This window comes from Hermetia illucens, chromosome 2, assembly GCF_905115235.1.
Source record: "Hermetia illucens chromosome 2, iHerIll2.2.curated.20191125, whole genome shotgun sequence".
NCBI classification, from domain to species: Eukaryota; Metazoa; Arthropoda; class Insecta; order Diptera; family Stratiomyidae; genus Hermetia; species Hermetia illucens.
Genome location: NC_051850.1, coordinates 120,885,434 through 120,904,859, shown reverse-complemented (window position 1 = coordinate 120,904,859; position 19,426 = coordinate 120,885,434). Strand labels below are relative to the sequence as shown.

General features: G+C 41.0%; 1 protein-coding gene across 1 annotated transcript in view; it reads right to left on the bottom strand.

The window, feature by feature from the left end:
* LOC119649842 (neuropeptides capa receptor) overlaps positions 1-18,947 on the bottom strand; it is a 131,295-nt gene extending 112,348 nt beyond the window's left edge. The window contains exon 1 of the mRNA XM_038052186.1: positions 17,932-18,947. Within this exon, the coding sequence (XP_037908114.1) occupies positions 17,932-18,264 (333 nt within the window). The 5' untranslated portion in view covers positions 18,265-18,947. The remainder of the gene's footprint in view (positions 1-17,931) is intronic.
* Positions 18,948-19,426: the final 479 nt, after the last annotated feature.

The window sequence follows — 19,426 nt, the reverse complement described above, 5'->3', positions numbered from 1 at the left end:
CTTGTCTGCAAAATTATTTATTATCATTATTAAAAACGGTTGGAAATTAGAATCAGTCAGAGCCTCATTTTTAAGGTTTTGTTTGCAAAACAAAACCTTATTAAAATCGGTTCAATGTCTGTCTGTCCGTCTGTCTGTCTGTTTTTTTTTTTGAGGAGGTGGAAATCTTGAAATGGCACTAGACACACCAGCATGTGGGATTTTTACCCACTAAAACCACCCCCACCCCTCCCTGCCCCTCGGAACCACCCTAAGGGATTACATCACGGGGTGGAGTCAGCTTACTCTAGCTTAGTCACCTTTCATCTATACGTGACCGCGCTTTTCTTCTTTCCTCTCTGCCTTTCGCAGTTTATTTTGGATACATGCCATCATGGAGTTGATCGCATCCCGATTCTCTTGATGTGCCACCCATTTCGGCACCAGATTTTCTGGTACCAGCACCTCTCCAAGAGTCTCGTCTAAATTCCTCCTTTCTTCCACAAATCTCGGACAGTGGAAGAATACAAGATCTGGGTCCTCTGGGACTCCATGGCAATTTGGACAGTCGGGTGAGTTATCCAATTTAAACCTGTGCAGGTATTGACGATATCCTCCGTGCTCCGTGAGAAACTGGGTGAGATTATAATTAATCTCACCTTGTAGTCTCTCTAACCACTCCCTGACGGCAGGAATGAGCCTGTGAGTCCACCGACTCTTTCCCCAGCGTCCCCACCCCTCTTGTCATCTATTTATGGATCTCCCCCTCTCAGGGTTCTTCGTCTGCGATAAGGGAGAGATTGGCTTCGCATGGTATATGTTCGCCATCTCATCTGCCGAGATGTCAATCGGCATCATTCCTGAGATGATGAATGCCGCATCATCTGAGACAGTCCTGACGGCAGAGCATACACTCAGGGCTGTCCTCCTGTAGACTGAACTCAGTTTGGTAGCGTTCCCTGGCATCCGCAACACCTCCCTCCAAACTGGGGTTGCATAGAGCATGATCGGATCTGTCTGTCTGTCTGTCACACGCACTTTTCTCAGAAGCAGCTGACACAGCTGAAGCAGCAGATTGACACGAAATTTGGTGAGGATGTAGGAATTGTGAGCGCCCAGACATGCAGTGAGTGATATCCTTCCAGGTTGAAATTTAGGGACATACATGTTAAAGGGGGGGGTGTAAAATTTTTTTTCACCGAATATAGTCATGTGGGGTATCAAATGAAGGATCATGATTAGTACTTTTCAAAGCCGGTCCTAGTTTTGAGATCTGTTAGAAAGTTGAGGAGTGGGAGGCGTGGAAAATGATGATTTCTTTAACGGATCCATTCTAAGAAACTACCCAACCGAAGATCCGAAAAAAATCATAAAGCTTCCTCTGTATGGTGCCCAGGCCTCAAAATACTATCCATATCGATATCTGTTCAAATTAAGTTAATAATAGTATATTACTCTATTTTTAGGAAAATTGAGTAAAAGCCCCCTTAAGTTTATGCCAAAGTTATAAAAGTTGGTAGTAGTAGAAAACATAATAAGAAGCATATTATCCCCAAGCTTCATCAAAGTTGTCTTTACCGTGTAAATTTACAACCGGAAGTACTAAATTTGACATGCTAAATGCATACGCATAATGGGCTACGTAAAAATGGGATACTTTTACACCCGAATATTCTCACAGAAGAAGCAAACAAAACCTTTCATATCTGAAGCGCCCAGCTTCCGGTTTCCCGCCTGTTTCTAATTTTCGAGCTGTTACTGTAATAGCATATTAGCATATTTTAGAAATTTACTCGGAAGAACCGCTTAAGTTTATCCTAGAAGTACAAAATTTGGTGTCAGTATAAATATGTTACGTAAAGTTATTGCGATCTTAGATGTGTATGACGTCACCATCATATAAACCGAACTTTTTTGAGCAGCGTGTCAGGAGAAAACATTTTAGTTTTCGTTAATTTTAGTTAATTAAGATGGATATGTATGTAATCTGGTACCTGCGTTGTTCACTTTATGTACAAATGAAAAAGTCCATATATGCAGGTATGCCTTTGTGCACGGAGGAGGCGGAGACGCTTTCGATATATCTATGTACGCCTCAGTGTGAGGTATAGGCAATATTTGCCTGGTTAAGATGTAGATGAACGTTGGAGTTTAGAAATTTATGAAGAAGTGTTTTGAATTCTTAGCTATGTGCGAATTGAAGAACGTATATGGAAAGTGAGAAAGATGAACACAAAAGCTTCATACCCGAAACGCCAGGCCAACTTGCGGGATTCCGACTTGTTTCTTTGAAGCCTGATTTAAGTAGATAATTCCTTCACACCCCTTGCACCACTATCGCAAAATTATATACGTATCTACAAAAAAAGCAGAACTAATAAAACACTTTTCCAACTAAAGCAGGGCCTGTACTGCTATTCTTTTAAATATATTATGATAGGGGTGGAGTTAACCCAGTCGCTGTAATATACAACCTTACTTTGAATGCATCATTACGTATCCTTTTAGTACCTGCACATGTTCCCTAAATCAGCAATAAATTGGAGAAAAAGTGAGAAAATATCGTTATTCCTCCTACGAAATTTCTTCAAGGATTCCTATCATTTGCTTTTTATTTTCTCACTATACGATGGGGGTTTGCTTTATGGGGTACAGACGTTAATTTGAGTAACATTTCGGCAGTTTGATGCTGATATATTTTGATAGCAGCTCTTATATGTGTTAATTACGCTTTCTTGCATTGATGTCTGCACTGTTGGAATTTTGATTCAGTTTCATGATTGTTTGTCATAACATTTTTTTATGATTTCCTCGTTGTAAAGTGAATTATTTGAAGGAAGGACGACGAGAGGCGTTATCTTAGTTCAAGTAAATAGCTTTTGTTGTAAAAAAGAAATAAACCTTCAAGTTATATCACTGGGGATCGGCTTCTAGAAGCTGACGATAAATGTTATCGCGGAAGCAAAGTGCAAGTAATCATCTCATTTTCTAGTTTGATGCTGCCGTTTCCTTCGCAACAAGGCGAACAAACTTGACATTTGGTTGAATCTCCATTCAAATGTTTATTAGTTCATAGGACCTCTAGGGTTTTAGTCGTGTCAATCGCGTGTTATTTTCGTAATCTATGTCTAGAGTCGTATGCATAAATATATCAAAGATTTGTCAATTAAATTGGAAATTGAAATGAGAGAAAGTGGGTGCTGAAATTGCGGTGCAAATGACTTTGCTATGCTTCCTTGGGCTTTCACTACTTGCTTTGATGATCCGCTATTACGTTTGAAGTTATATATTGTACTAAGCACATTTCTATCACCTATTAGCACACACTTAATACCATCATCATAAGTATCAGCCATTATGTCAATTACCTGGTCAAATTCCATAATCGAGCAATTTCATATACTCACGCAAAGACGAATCTACTAATTGAAGGTAATCCGACAAATTAAACATTGCCTCACAGCTTAGTGAATTGGATATCTGCTCATTTGTACACTTCCAAAATAACTTATCAATGGGATAAAATTTCGTAATTTGTTGGTAACTAAGCTTGAAATAAAGGACACTAAACACGTTGGAAAAGAAAAAATTGACAAATAACGACAGTTTAGTCTACTATAACTTGATTTCATCATCGTACCCTATGACGCGACTTGTATTATCAATTTTTTCTCAAAACATAATATAATGAATTTTTATAGTGCAGTAATATTCTATTATTGGCTTTATTCAAGCATATTGTAACGAGATTTAGAGGTGGATAAAGGACTGACGCGAGTTGCATGTTGTAGATCACGAGTTCTCATTGTGAATATTGGCGATTCATTACCAGCAGCCTCTAGTTAATTCCAGCTCTACTGAAGTGCAGGTCTACACAGAAATGGACAAATTTCCATCGGGATGTGCCTTTAAATCCAAGGAAGGAACAGTTTTGTTGATTTTTCATGAAAAGCTAGCGATTTTTCCATTTACACAAAGTTCATAGTAAATATATTAAGTAACCACGTTGTAGTAAATAATATTCTACCTCTTTGAGATACCCCAAAAATTTGTCATTAATAGTAGAATATAGTAGTATAGTATGCTGCTCCATATTAAAACTTATCCTATTACAACTTTGCGGATCTGGGATGAAATTACGAGGGGTTTAAATATTCAAAATACAATAATAATAAAGGTGCCCAAAGGGTAGTGTAGGCCCCAGGGCGAAAGGTGGACTGGTACCCACGATGGAGCATAAAACCTGGGAAACGCCTGCGGGACCAACACTAACAGTTCTACTATCAAACTCTATCTTCACCTCCATGTGGTGACCGCTGGAAGCTCTTTCTTAACGAAAATCTGCAGACGGAGAAGGGTGGAGGGGGGTTCCCCGGGCCTAAAATGGGACAAATGGTATCAACTGGTTTTCCAGGTTGAGAGTTTGGTAGGGCTGACAACCCTACATGGAAACCAACTTGCCACAATAGGAGCCTCAAACTGGACTGACAATACAACGACAAACCCGGCAATGACACCGAAATAATGATTTGCGCATTTTCTCATGGAACGTGCGCTCCTTGTACAGAGATGGAACTACCAAGCAGTTAACCGACACCTTGTCCAAGTATAGGGCTGATGTCACAGCGTTGCAGGAGATGCATTGGACAGGGACCGGTTTCCTGGAGAAGAGTCGCTACATCATATATTATAGTGGTCATCCAGTAAACTATGTCCTCGGAGTAGGTTTCTTAGTCAGCCAAAAAAATTAAACCTGTTGTTATCGGCTTTGAAAACATAAGCTTGGGAGGCAAAGTTAGAAATGTAAGCCTCACAAACGTTCACGCCCCTGCAGAGGAGAATATAGTCGCAGAAGGAAACCTTCTCCGAGGCAGTAGAACGAACCGTCGAAGCCTGTCCCAGATATGATATCAAAATCATACTTGGGGATTTTAACCGCCAAGTAGGGAAGGAGCCCCTATTCAGGCGGCTCCCATAGCTTACACGAAAATACAATTGATAACGGTGATATAGACTCGGATCACTATCTCGCTGGCATGTGCTCCTAGCTCGAATAACAACACCACCCAAAACCCCCTCTGACAATCAGGTGAGAATTAGCACTGAAACCATCCACAATACAGCCCTCCGCAATACCTATAAGACGGAAATGAATGCCGCAATAACCGCAGTCAACAGAAATTCTGGAGATGAAGCATCAACAAATGATCTTCAAAATCACCTGGAAAACCTTAACATCAATATGGCTACAAACATACTTGACCCCAGCTGCAAAAAAGTCTGAACGGCTGGTTCGACGATGAATGTAATCTAGCAATGGAACGGAAGGATGCCGCATACCGAGTAGTGTTGCATTCTCATATGACGCGGACACGCACGGAGATTTATCACGAATTCCGTCGAGCGGAGAAGCGATTTCACAGACGGAAAAAGAAAGCCTGGGAGAATCAAAAGGTCTGTGAACTCGAGAAGTACAGGGAGCAACCGCACCAGGTGCGGAACCAGCCAGTCAGCAAGATCAAGCTTTACACACCTCGATTCTCATCCTGCCGAGACAAAAAGGGAAACCTCATTTCCGGCACAATGGGCATATTGGAGCGATGGGTTGAGTACTTTGATGAGTTACTGAACAAACAGAATATCGGCGATTTGGAGACAATGGACTATGGACAAATGCTGACACTACCTAATATAGAAGAAACAGTGCGTGCAATTCATCGGCTTAAAAGTCATAAGTCGCCTGGAGTCGAATTAGTTAAATATGGAGGCGACCAATTACGTAAAGCGGTTGCCGACTTATACTCAAGGCGTGGGATAGCGAATCAATGCCTGGTGACTGCAACGGGGCATTATCTGTCTCATACATAACAAGGGAAATGCCATGCGTTGCTGCGTAGCATCTATAAGATATTCTCCGCCAACTTGCTAGGCCGGATAGCCCCATACGCCCAGAACATCATTGGCCCATACCAAAGAAGTTTCATTCCAGGCAAATCAGCATCAGATCAGATTTTCTCTCTGTGCAAGCGATGGAAATTCTGTTGGAATATGGACATCAGTTGCATCATCTTTTCATCGACTTTAAAGCTGCATATGACAGCATAGTCAGGGTAAAACTGTACACGGTCATGAACGAATTCGGTATCCCGACGAAATTGATAAGACTGACTAGACTGACCCTGACCAATGTGGGAAGCCAGATAAAAGCAGCAGGATCACTCTCAAGACTATTCGACATCAACAATGGTCTACGACAAGGGGATGCCCTATCATGCGTCCTCTTTAACCTGGGCCTGGAAAAAGTGATACGTGGTGCTGAAGTAAATGCGATAGGTACGATCCTCCAGTCCGCCCAACTACTTTTGGCCTCTGATCTTGGGCTGCACATCAATGAAGGCCAGACAAAATATATGATGGCAACACCAGCACCAAAAACCAACCAACCAACAACATCAAACCGCACTGGTCAGACGAGAGGAATAAAGATAGGAGACTACAACTTTGAGACTGTTCGTCGAAAACCGGTCGATACCGCAACCGATAAGAGCTAGGACGATGAAATCCGCGCACGGCTGTTGGCAACCAACAGAGCCTGCATATTTCAGTTTACAATAACTGTTCCCCTCGAAACGTCTCACCATAAGGTCAAAAAAGCTCTTACTGTAGAAGACAATGATCTTGCCAGTCCTTATGTATTCTTCAGAGACTGGGGTTCTTAGCAAGAAAAATTGCGAACTCTTGGGGGCGTCTGAGAGAAGAATCCTCCGAATCTATAAGCGATACTATGACCGCTTGGTTGTGGATAAAATCCGGCTCAATAGGTTGCGGTTGGCGGGTCACTTAATCCACCAGAAAAGTCTGTAAGGGCAATATCTATGGTAGAAAAAGAAGACGAGACAGACCCTGCCTGGCGGCTTTTAGGGATATCGTATTGGTGGACCTCGGCGCAAAACCGGAATGATACCGGTTGTTGCGTCGTTGATGATGAATAATAATAAGTTTATTTGAGCAGATATCGTACCGGAGAGTATTTCAGAGCCTAGGTACTTATTGTGTGGAGCGTCATAATTTTTTCAGATGGTAAATGAAATGAAAGAAAATAATGGTTGCTTCAGAGGTAGGAGATCAGTCGAAAATTATCAATGCTGCTGTTTTGTTTGGACCCATATAATACATTGTTACCCTTGGAATCATAAACGGGGCACAGTACCCTAAGCACATCTACCCGCTATAGTTCATTTCGGCATGTTAGTTCCTTCCAGGTTCACCTGAGAAACCTAAACTAATCTTCTACTCTTCTACGTCAGGTGTTTTTAGGGCATCTCACTTGTCAGCCACTGAGTGGTAGGGGCTACCGGCACCTAGCTCGAAGACGCACGTAATGTTTCGTTCCAAGGTAGGTCGAGCCAGAGTATCCCGATGATCGATGGAAGTCAAGTGCTAACGAAGGCTTACAGCCTTCAAGTCACAGCAGAGGCTGCTCTCAATATGTTACTCTCACATTGTAGAACAGGGAGAATTGCGTGGAACAAAATTAACCTGATCATACCATCATGTTGAGGTATTTGAATTTCTAGATTTTGAACAAAACCCTTAAATTGATTTCAAATCTAGTAATGCAAATAGCAACATCGAGTTCGGTCCCGGTGTAACTCCAAATCTGCTAAGGCAGACTCCAGTGCTCCATCAAAGAATGTAGTTAGGATTGAGTAACTTGGTTTTATTGGTATTTATCTTAAATTTGACTCTCCTTGCCTACTCCACCACGCAAAATCTCTATCTGCAGCAATTTCTAGTGCAATTATCAAGGAGAACATGAAAATACTGCTGGTTCAAGATCCTTATGTAATCCGTGGACAGATTTCAAATCTTGAGAAAAACTAACTGAACCTTAAATACCATTTAAAACATGTACGTCTTTTAAAATTTCTGACTAGAGATTGTGGGGCTGCCCAAACTTCTTTGAAAGTCGATGGAAAAATTGTAGATGCAGTACCGACACTGGGCAGTAACTAGTCGTGAGATTGGTGAAGCAAAATGGTGCTTCCACTACTATTCGGCTGCTATGAAAGCATGCATACAAGATCTGGGGTAGCAACGGAACCAACGAAGATGAGAATACTTTTTTTGTTTATCGTTAGCATGAAGATAGAAGCAGATAATGTAGGAAATACAGCAAGAATCGTGACCAACACAAGCCAATAGGTCCTAAACATTACCCTAGAGAATACCTTTACTTATGAGCTAGTCAGGAGTTGGAACGCGTTGAATGAACCTCCTATGCTGGTCGCAGAATAATAATATTTGACATTGGGGAAAACTCTGTAATAGAAAAATAGCAAGGACTTCCAAGAGTACAAATTACAATTCCTATATAAGTCACCTGATCAATAATATGGCTCATATGAAGGTAGACGGTGATATCAGAAACGAACTGAAACTGCAAACAGTGATGGTAGACTTCAACAGAGTCGCGATTGACCCAGGCCAGTTGTCCAGCTACGATAGTCACATCACTGAGCATACTATACTACCGTCGTGAAGAACGCCTTTGCCAGAATGAGAGTCGTTATTCAAAAACTCTTCAATCAATTGGATCAAACCGGTGAATGGCTAATGTACAAAAACCCACAGTAGCAAAGCGAAACTGGAGCATTGATTCCTTGGAAAGCTATAGCCAAAGATAAGCCAATATCCTTTAACTGTCAGTAAAATGAGAATTTGATTTGCCGAAAATAAAGAGGACAGCGAACATCTGTTTTAAAAAACAGCCTTGTGAGTTGAGATTTAAATATTTCTTAACTGTCGTAAAAGGTGACTAAAAGAGTTAGCAACTTTCAAAGTTTGAAATTTTGCTGCATTTTGCTTGAAACGATAATAACATCTGAAATATTTATTGTCTTCACGGCTTCAACCATTGGCTATCGACAATGCATTATGAATAAATTCCAGGGTATGTGCACTCTCCTCGACAGTGATACCGAGGGCCTTCAGAATGACCTCTTTCTTTAACTCGAGCGGGAGTTCCAGCAATACCACCTGGATATTCTGGGCCTAAGCGTGATAAGACGGTGGTACTCTTGAAAGTACTGCTCTCTCTTGCCATGACTGCACAGTACTTTTGTGCACTGGAAAGTCAAGTGGTAGCAGACGTGTGTTCGATGTCGGGCTATTACTGACAACTGCGGCAAATTGAGCTTTCTTGACCTGGGATCCACGGTGCAGGTTATAGACCATCAGAATTGTATGGTGCTAGGTACCAACGGAGATATAATGGAGAAGGGTACTTTCTATAAGCCATCAAGCGCACCTCGGGGGGAAGTTAGTAAAGATGACATTATGATCAGGTGACCTGGAAATTGAGCTACGACAACATTTTTCTGGGACATGTGATAAAAGTATGGTCTTGGTAACAACGATTTATAGTCAATTTCAAATTTTCAACGTTAACACTATTCAAGCAGAAGGCCTGCTACAAGGTCAGTTGGCTTTCAATTGAAAGGCAACGACAATTTAATCAGATCGATAAAATTGTAACCAGCAGTGGATGGAGAACGCAAGGAGCTGAGGACCTTGTTGTTGGCTGCAAGCGGGAATCAGCACGACGAACTGGATATTCTTTCACAGGACCATTGCATAGTGGATTGCAAAAGAGCTTGTGAGTGATCTCGAGCCTTTCGATAGTTCTGTGAGGGACATAAACGTTAAATTCATCATGTTGAGCCGCTGAAAAGGTGGAAGGAGCAATTCACCCAGATTTTGAATGAAATTGTAACTGGCTCAACACTAACATCAAGGTGAGGAGTGTTACATAGAAAGTGACCGCCGCAATTACTGAAAAACTCCAACGTTTTATCAATTTTTATCTACGCCGTGTCATCGGGGTAATCTGGCATAAGACAATAACTAATGAAAAATTTGGTTGACTTTGGTTGCTAGTTATCCGTGGAAGTGTTGATCAGGAAGCGGAAGTGGCAGTGGCTAGGTCAAATATTAGAGAAGGTGACAGCTTATTTGCGGATTATTTCATACAATAGAACCCATCATAGAATGGCCGATAAGTAGCTCGTCCTAGAACAACGCGGTGTAGCGCGGAGGCAGTAGGGTTCGTAGGTATAACTGACGCGCTATGCCCCATATAGGGGGAGTATGGCAATCATAAACAATGTAACCTTAATATAACCAGTACCTCAATATAACGATTTCCCCGGTAAAATCAATTTTTCGAAATTCCCTGGAACTGCTCGTAATAGTTGATCATTACTGAATATAAATAGAACGTATAATTTACCGCTTTTTAACGAATTTCCTCATTTTGTAACCTTTGCATAATGTATTCTACCAGTTAATCACACAAAATTCCACAACAGCAACAATTCATGTATCGGCAGGTTCAGGTACGTTACATTAGGCATCACCCATTGTTTGTACCTTGTTTTACCTCGACTTTCGACTCTTCTTCAGCTGTGTTATATCGAGGTTGACAATAACATTCTGTTTGAGATCCCCAATAACAGACAGAGGAAGGAAAAATATAAATTGGAAAATAGTGAAACGTATTTCGTCAACACTACCAGTATTACTTTGAGACTGCTCCTGAGGGTAGTAGAGGAGAGTATAGCCTCGGGGTACATATCAAGGGCATGGCTAGCGGGCAAAAGTGGTCTTGATTTCAAGAGAAGACAAAAAGCTTTCGCACCAATTTGTCTGACATCCTCTGTTCGGAAAACAATGGAGAATTACCATTCTAACGCATAATTCCAGCATAGCCTTAAGTGCCACGGTGGGCGAAGTACCCATCGCTCCATCTAAACTAAAGCAACTGATACTTTGAATCTACGCCTGCAGCTTACTGCTATTAACAAATTCTGGTCTTGGTCACTAGACAGTGCATGCATACATCCAAAAAGGGTTTTATTATCGATGTGCACATCGAATGTTGTGGTGAAAATCCACAGGTCATACCTACCGCAGCATTACAACACCAGAGCAATCTACAGGATTTTTTGTTTCCATTTCACATTATATCCACAAACTTGCTGATTATTATGAAGGCTAGATCCTCCACACATTTTTGCGGAAAGACCTTTGCAGGACCAGGACCAGGAGCCATAGCCAGGTGTCCATTAGCAGGAACAATAACCGAGAGAACCCTTTCCTGCGGCCAGTTTGCCTTAAAAGAATTTCACGCGAACAATATGTGGATCTTTCTTCTTTCGTGAAGAATCTAACTGTCTTTTGGCGGACCGATTCCATGCTGTCTTGCCGCTTCACATAGCGCCGCGAATGAGGCAAAATTGATTGCGACTTCAATGTCCACGAATGCGCCTAAGGCGTTATCCTCTTTCTTCATCGCTTTCTGAACACCTTTCACTCTGCAAACTGAGCATACCCAGGTGTTGGCTGGGTTCTCTGACAAGGGCCTGCTAACTTCCAGGTCGACTCAAGTGAGTTGTTGTCTCCGCAAAGGCGCCTCTAATATAGTGGTTTAGCCGACCTTATGCTCTGCTTCACCTCTTTGTACCGATTGCAGAGATCAGTTAAGGAGTACCCTCGGTGTTGCTATCTGTTTTTTAATATATTGAATGGGCATCTCTTTTTGGAGTGTCCGGATAGCTGAGTGGTTAGAGCACAAGGCTGTCGTACGGAAGGTCGCGGTTCAAATCTCGCTGGCGGCAGTGGGATTTGTATCGTGATTTGACGTCGGATACCAGTCGACTCAGCTGTGAATGAGTACCTGAGTCAAATCAGGGTAATAATCTCGGGGGAGCGCAATGCTGACCACATTGCCTTCTACAGTCTACTGTAGTGTACCGTTACGGTCTTGAATGAAGTGCTCTAACACATTTCAAGGCCCTGATCCAATATGGATTGTTGTGCCAACGATTATTATTATTATTATCTCTTTTTGGAAACGTTCCTTATACTAGTGATAATCATCTGGGTTGCTTTCTCAATTCCTGGATTGAATTAGATGCGCCTCTCAAGGTACGGACGCTCAATTTCATTTTGAACGTCGCCCAATCTGATTTCCGCGTACTCCCCTATGGAGTGGATGCAGGTGTTTCCATAAACATTACCAAAATAATGCACTTATGATCTGAAAGGGTGATATCGTTCGATACTCTCCTTTTTGTGATAGTAGCCGCCATGTCAGGGGATGCCACCATGATATCGAGGACCTCTTGCCTGACCGCATTGAAGAAAGTGGGCTAGTATCACTCTCGCAGACACTTATAGCTATTACCAGACTGAAATATAATCGCCAACAATGTCATTCGCTGCAACAAGGTGAAATTTTATAGGAACCCGAAATTCAAAGTTAAATCCATCAAGTTTAAATTTTGTCATCGTTATTATTATGTATTTCTTACGGAGGATGGAAGACTTGGTGGGTTGCCTATGATATTTTTCCTTAAATACTTTGCACACGCTGATAATATTTATTTAAATCAATTTATTTTAGGATAAAGTACATTGCTCATTGATTGATGAGTTTTCTGTGGAAAAAATACACACAAATACCGTTTACAAGGTTTGATACTAATACGTATAGATACGTGAATACGTGTATTTTGATAATAAAGTGCACGGGGGTCGGGATAACATGGTTCCATTCCGTTAATCTGAAACAGTCACAAATTAAAGCATACTAACCATATCGTTACCACCCCATTCTCGCTACTCGACCCGTTCGGCAATTTTCAGTCCTTCCTGATGTTCATTTAATGGCTTCGCCTTCCTGTTGCCATTAGCTCCCGGCTCTTTCTCAAAGGGCCCTTACCATGGAATCCATTACAAAAGTTTGCTTTTTTCAAGCTTTCAAATTACAGAGCCAAATGAAAATATGCAAATCGATACGATATTAGTACATACATACATACGATAGTGCTTTCTAACATTTCTCTGTAGAAATTTGGATACAACTTTTGCTTTGTTTCCAATGTTACCGTTTGATTTGAATGCACACACCCTAGTTTCGTGTGATAGCTTGTAGTGAAATTACCAAAACAATGCTTTTATTTGACTTGGCAGGTTGACAAACATGAGCAGTAATTATGAGTACAACACGCCTCCCATCTAATCCTGGAAATTCTATATTTAGTATATTATATTTAATTTATTTAAAGAACATCGTTGAAAGTTATCGGGAAGAAACTGAAGTAAGAACAATATCATTTAATGTAACTCCATAAATATGACAAAAAATGGTCATAAGACCAGGAACTACTGAACTACAACTAACTACTCTTAAGACAAGAATTATGAATTCATTGGAATTATTACCAGTTCGTCGTAAGTAGAGAAAAATTGATATTCTAGCAACTTGACGTAGTTCACTACTGCATTTACTGCATTATCAGTCAGGAAAGTAGAGAACGCTATGGCCGCTTTAGCCGTAGTATCTTGAATCTTCCAGGAAGCGGAACAAGACACGACAGAGGGAAGCTTGAGGCGCTAAAAAGGTGGGCTTTTTCCTTCATTCTAACCAGGAAGGACGAAACAGGTCTGATATCGATATCTGTAAACAGATCCATTCGAACCGGACACCACATAATGGAGAAAGTTCCCAGCTGACGGCATAAGAAGATACTGCAAACGAAAGCTGAAGATTAAACTTATGCCAAAAAACAAAAGGTAGGTTAAATCAACTAATATCTTTCCAGGACATGGACCATGGATTGGCTTTAACAACATCTTTGGTAGTGGATTGGAGATGGGGCTAGGATCTTTTACAATAAGTGATTCACGAGACCGAGAGCATGTATCTTGACATCAAATATGTTTGAAGGGATAATGGCGAGAGTAGAAAGTCATAGTCGCCCTTGTAGAAAAATGCCTCCGGCTACCTCAGACAATAGGCAGACAAATGTTTGTGGATCTTTCAGATACCACCCAGACAAATGTATCTAAAACGATTTATGGTTGCTTTCAGGAATCAACAATAGCGGTATCGAGTGCCTGAAAGTGCCTGTCGTCGGCGGCCCAAGCGAAGTAAGATGGTAGAACTCTGGAGAATACCCCTCTTCCACTTACGCCACTATATTTTGTAATCTAGAGAGCCTAGCGGTAACCGAAGTTACCATGATTATTGACGATGGCTAGAGTAAAAAATTATCTCCTCACCTGGGAGGCGGTTTCTCATAGGAAACTTAGGCCCAGTTAAGGCAGCAACACAATTATATAGTGCTACACACCATCGGAAATTTTTGCTATAGAAGGAAAGGGTCGACATTTAGCCCTTGGTGAGGTATAGCGCGTCAGCCACACCTAAATGCAATCGTTTGCGATTACCTGAAAAGCGTTTCAGCACTCCTCATAACCTCCTGAGACGCCCGTGCTCCTCCTCCACTGTGCCTTCGGAGCGACCCACTCGTTGGCCATCTTGGGGAGAGGATTCTATTGCCTAGCAAAGCAACGTAATTGCCATCCCTTCTCAATATTTCACGTATTCACTGCCACTTACGTCTTTCGATCACAGTGCTTACGAGCGCCAGCTCAGCGAAAGCGCCTTGCCTAAGTGTGTCGGGTAACATCCAGTTCAGTATCACCGTAATCAGAAACCATGTTTCCTAAATAGACAAATTGAACGACCCCTTCGATGCTCTGCTCATTTATCCAGAAAGTGCGTAGCCCTATCGGACATTGGTTTTGATAGTGTTTATCTTCAGTCAAACTTTACTGGCCTCTCTTTCCAAATCCAGAGCCATTTGGCTCAGGTGGACCACCTGGCGGGAGACCAAACAGATGATATCAGCGCGATCGAGGTGTTTGAGGAAAGATGTCATAGTCCATTGAATTCCCCCACGTCCTCCAGACAAAGCAGCATAAAAATCGTCACCAAAAACAAGAAGAAATAATATCGGTGACAGGATGCAAACCTGGCAGACTCCGCTTTCGTCCTTAAAATCCCTCAAGATTTTACCTCGATGCAGAACCATTGCCGCAAGCAGGGAAGGAGTACTCTCCGGAGTTCCACCATCCTACTTCGCTTAGGCTCACGTATAGTTTATATTGTTGGAATTCTCGCCGAAGTCAACCAAGGTCAATGTCGGCACATATTTTGTAACGCACATTCAGAAAATAACTCCTAAATCTACTGCTATTATAATTGCGATATGGTTAAACTAATCAGATATTTGTGCCCGGTCAGTCTAAATGCAACGTGGTATACCCTGTGTCCGAATAAGGGACATCGATGATTATGGTGACGAGACGGTGAAAATTGCGGAAGTCTACAAATCTGTCATTACTTGATTGAACAAGTTGTTATCAGAGCTCACCTTGACATTCAGGTCACACATCACCATGACAATGTCACCTTTAGGGTATCTCTCCTGAACTTCATATAATTGTTCAAATCAACCATTGGTTTTCATTATATCAGAAGTTTTCGTTAGTGCTCAGCACTCACAATTAAGATGTTCTTTATGCCGGTATCAAAGACCTGTCAAATATCGGCGATTAAATCAAGAAAGCGCACCTTGCGGTAGTCTCCAGTAACAGTTCGACACCGGATTCACTTATGTTACCACTTGGTTTTTGCAGAATTCAAAAGTACATTGTCGTAAAAGTGTCACTTCACTTAGGCCCATTATATGCAGCTTATATCGCTAGAATTCTTCCATAAGTTTGAAAAATCGAGCATTCTGGAGGATCTAGATGTCATTCTCGATGAGAGGGTACACATTCCAGATACCAACCTAATATGGTTTTTATTAACTAACTCGATAATCTCCTCTTTAATGGCAAGCAGATAATACTTTGAGTGTGTTTCTAAACCCTAAACTCACAGTGCACAGATAAAAAATAGGGTAGATTATATTTTGGACCCTCCTGTACTAACCATATTAGCACAGTTCGAATCAGTGTGCAGAGTTTAGATTATCGCTAACCTAGTTTTTCATCTAGAAGGGCTACCACAACTTGAACGGGAATTCTATCTGAAATACGTTATGCAGAGGGCATTTTGGCGAAACTTATAGATGTTATCAGTGCGGCACATGATTGCGCAAACTGTCTCTGCTGCAATGAAGTAAAATCTCAGAGGAATTTGAAGTTCAAAGCGAAGTCTGTCAGGATTTTATCCTGGCACCAATCCTTTTTCTTCTCGTTATCGGTGATGTTCTGCATGCTCCTTTAGCTGGAGGACGTGGAGTGTTCAATGGGCAATACTACCTTTCCTCAAGGACCTCAGATATGTAGATGACATTTGTTTGCTCTCTCGGAGAGTCATGGACCCTAGTCAAAGAGTTCTGGATTTGAAAGGGGACTGCTTGCCTCCCGTTAAACTGAATATGAAAACTAACAAAACCAAGGTCGAATCTTCACTGATTTGTATAAAATGTAAAATGAAAATGTCACGTGATGAAATCTCAAAACCATTACAAATTGAGGCCAGTCGCGTTTTCTCTCTATATGCTGGAAGAGCCTGAGGCATTTACAAATGCAGAATTTGAGCAGTGTACCGCTCAGATATCCACGTTGTAGTGTTGAAAACCATAGGTAAGTCACATTGGAAAGCTCACCCATTGAAAAATGGTTACAATTCCATTGTCATTGCCACAATCACAGGCAAGCGATCGAAAAATAGAACTGTGGATGAAGCTTACTTTGTTGTTTGCAAGCTAGGGTTCATGGCCAACTTATACATATATTCATTTATTTATTCTCTACGCAAGCAGTTCCTTTTGGGTTATATAAGATTGATCAATAAGAAAGGATGTCATTTGAGCCTGCATCTATAGAATGAAAAACTTGACTGGCTCAAATTACACTGTTTTTTATGAAAGAATCCGCCTGCCTGGGAACTGTATTTAAAGCGGCTGCGTTTTTTGAGAAGGATCGGCTTTAACTCTGAAGCTGCCCTACGTGAATTAGTTTCTTCGCAAAAACGAGCTCATGATCACCATGGAGCCAATTACATATTTTTCTTCAGGGCTTTTGAATCGCTTTGTATCGATTTTAACCTTCAACTGAACCGGCATTCATAGCTCGGTTGAGAAGTGTTTGTCACTATGCTCTTTTCTTGCCGAAAACCAATTCCCCCGCAGCGTTTTACCCTTTTCTTGGTATACCCGCAGCACAGCCCTCTTCGAGCTATGCAGGTTGTGACCATTTGGCAAGTTGATTAAATTCCGTCAATGAATTTGGGACGCTTTTCAATGATTGTGACTCGATCGACCAGCACAAGTTTATGCCTCTTGCGGATTTCGAAACCCCATCATGAAATTATTGGCGTAATATGGTACAATAGGAGTAGCGAAGAAAGCATAATGTCCAACTAATTATCCAATCGAATATTCAAAGGTAGAAGAAGAATGTTCAATAATGTTATCAAAACAAAAACTTCCTTACTCCCCAAATTCATAATTACAAAAGTCGTTGGTCACGGTGGCGAAATTATATTAACTACCAAGGTAATCGTAGAAATTACCAAAGTTATTGTTTTGAATGCCCTCCAAAATCAGCAGATTTTTACCGGGAATAAAAATCGTTAATCGATTCTGCTACCTTTCCCTTTCCTAGTCCACATAGTGGCTTTCGGAAATTTCTCTAGTTTTACCAATAAATATACAGCCATTGATTATAGTAACATAAAAGGCAGTAATAACATAAGCATGCATTATTGAGGAGTTGTTTAGTTTCTTTCCAATTCAACACCCGTTATGGTAACGAAAATGTGTCTTAAATAAGGTATTAGACGCCATTCGGCACCTGCGCCCACTCCTTCCCACAGGTTTTCAGTTGATTTCCAGATGTGCGTGTTTCTCTGAAATTCTGTGAGCAATCATTTCTATTATTCACTGCATGTTATTGATATCTACTCCTTATCCTTAATTTCAACTTATTTGAGGATTACATTATATATCCGCATTGGTAGACCGTTTCTATCTTTATATATAACTCCAAGGAGTATTCGAAGAATAAAGGGTTCGAATTTCAACTTACCAATGATGCCACAAAGAGCGGTAGTGTCTGTGGTCCTCGAGCATAAATAAGGAACTCTTCGACAGAGCAATTGAACGCGATGTTCGAAGGATCACAGGCTGATAATTCCATAAATTCGTCATCTTCATAATATGAGGTGGTATTCGGCAAGGTCGATTCCGGTGATGCTGTGGAAGATAAGAGTGCAGGTATCCAAGCGTCCGAGATAGCTCTTATCGTAGACACTGCCGCAGACAAGTTTGTCAAATTATTGGATAAAACACTTTCCGAATCATTTAAGGCGTTTAGAGCGAAATCTATGGGGGCCGAGGTTCCAGTGAGGATATTATTCATCTTAGCTCGTACGCATATTATTTTTTAAATTTCAATTTAGAATCGGCTTTTAAGCTGCGAATTCAGTTATAATTACTCAAATTTATGCAGACGAACAATTCATTCACTTGAACACGGGACTTTATTACACAGCACTGAAACTTGGCACAATAAAATGGTGGTCACGGGGCTTGTACACTTAGGAAATAGGTTGAATTCAATTTATTTAGATGGTATCTGCAGCACTTGCAATTAGCAATCAATTGGTCAGATGACTGGTTTTATAATTCATTTTCACTAATTCATTTTGAACTGGTACAGGGGACACATTGCATGTCTAGACAATTGCTATTAACGAAAAGTACTCATTACTGGGGATTCGTGCAGCTAATGGGGCCGAACGTGGGATGTACACTTTTACAATTTTCGACGCTTCATTACCATTAAAAGAAGTTCTGAGATTGTAATTTGTCTTCGAAGAAGAAGTACTCGAAACTACACTTCCAAGATTATTCCACGAAAATACAGAAACAGACGCTCCGGAAAAACTTACTTAGCCACTCCACTTATTCTTGCCAAGGATGCAATGGTGTCTGCTGGCTGAACGTCTCAGGTTTTCATACGTATCAACGTCAGAGAGATGCTGTCTAAGATGTTTTGTACCGCGATGCTATCAGCAGCTTCTCCATCTCTGATAACCCTGATAACCTGAAATATTTTGATAAAAAAGATAATAATGATAAAAACGTTATACTCAAATACATGTAGCGACGTCAAACAAAAGTACGTCGTAAATTTCAAAAATATTTGCGAGAGAAAACAAACATCAATCTCAGCTTGTAAGAACTACTGCAACTTTATACCAAATCTAATCTCTCCCATGATGGCTTGTTTTATGTCCGACATTTGGACAGGTGTAAACAACAGCACGTTTAGAAAAGTTTCTCGTGGAAAGTTAGGCAGAAAGAAATCTTTGTCAGGGGATGTATGCCCCGTGGCATCTAGAGTTTTTATGGAAGGGTTCAAGTTGCGAATCCTGCTCTTGAAGTTGATTGGCTTTTGCATTTTCCACTTTTTGGTGGTGAATTTTTTTTACGTTAAAGTTTATCTCATTATTCACACTTCCTGGAGAATTAAATTAGGCTCTTGCCTGATAAAAGCCAACAACTTCAGTATAAGTTAA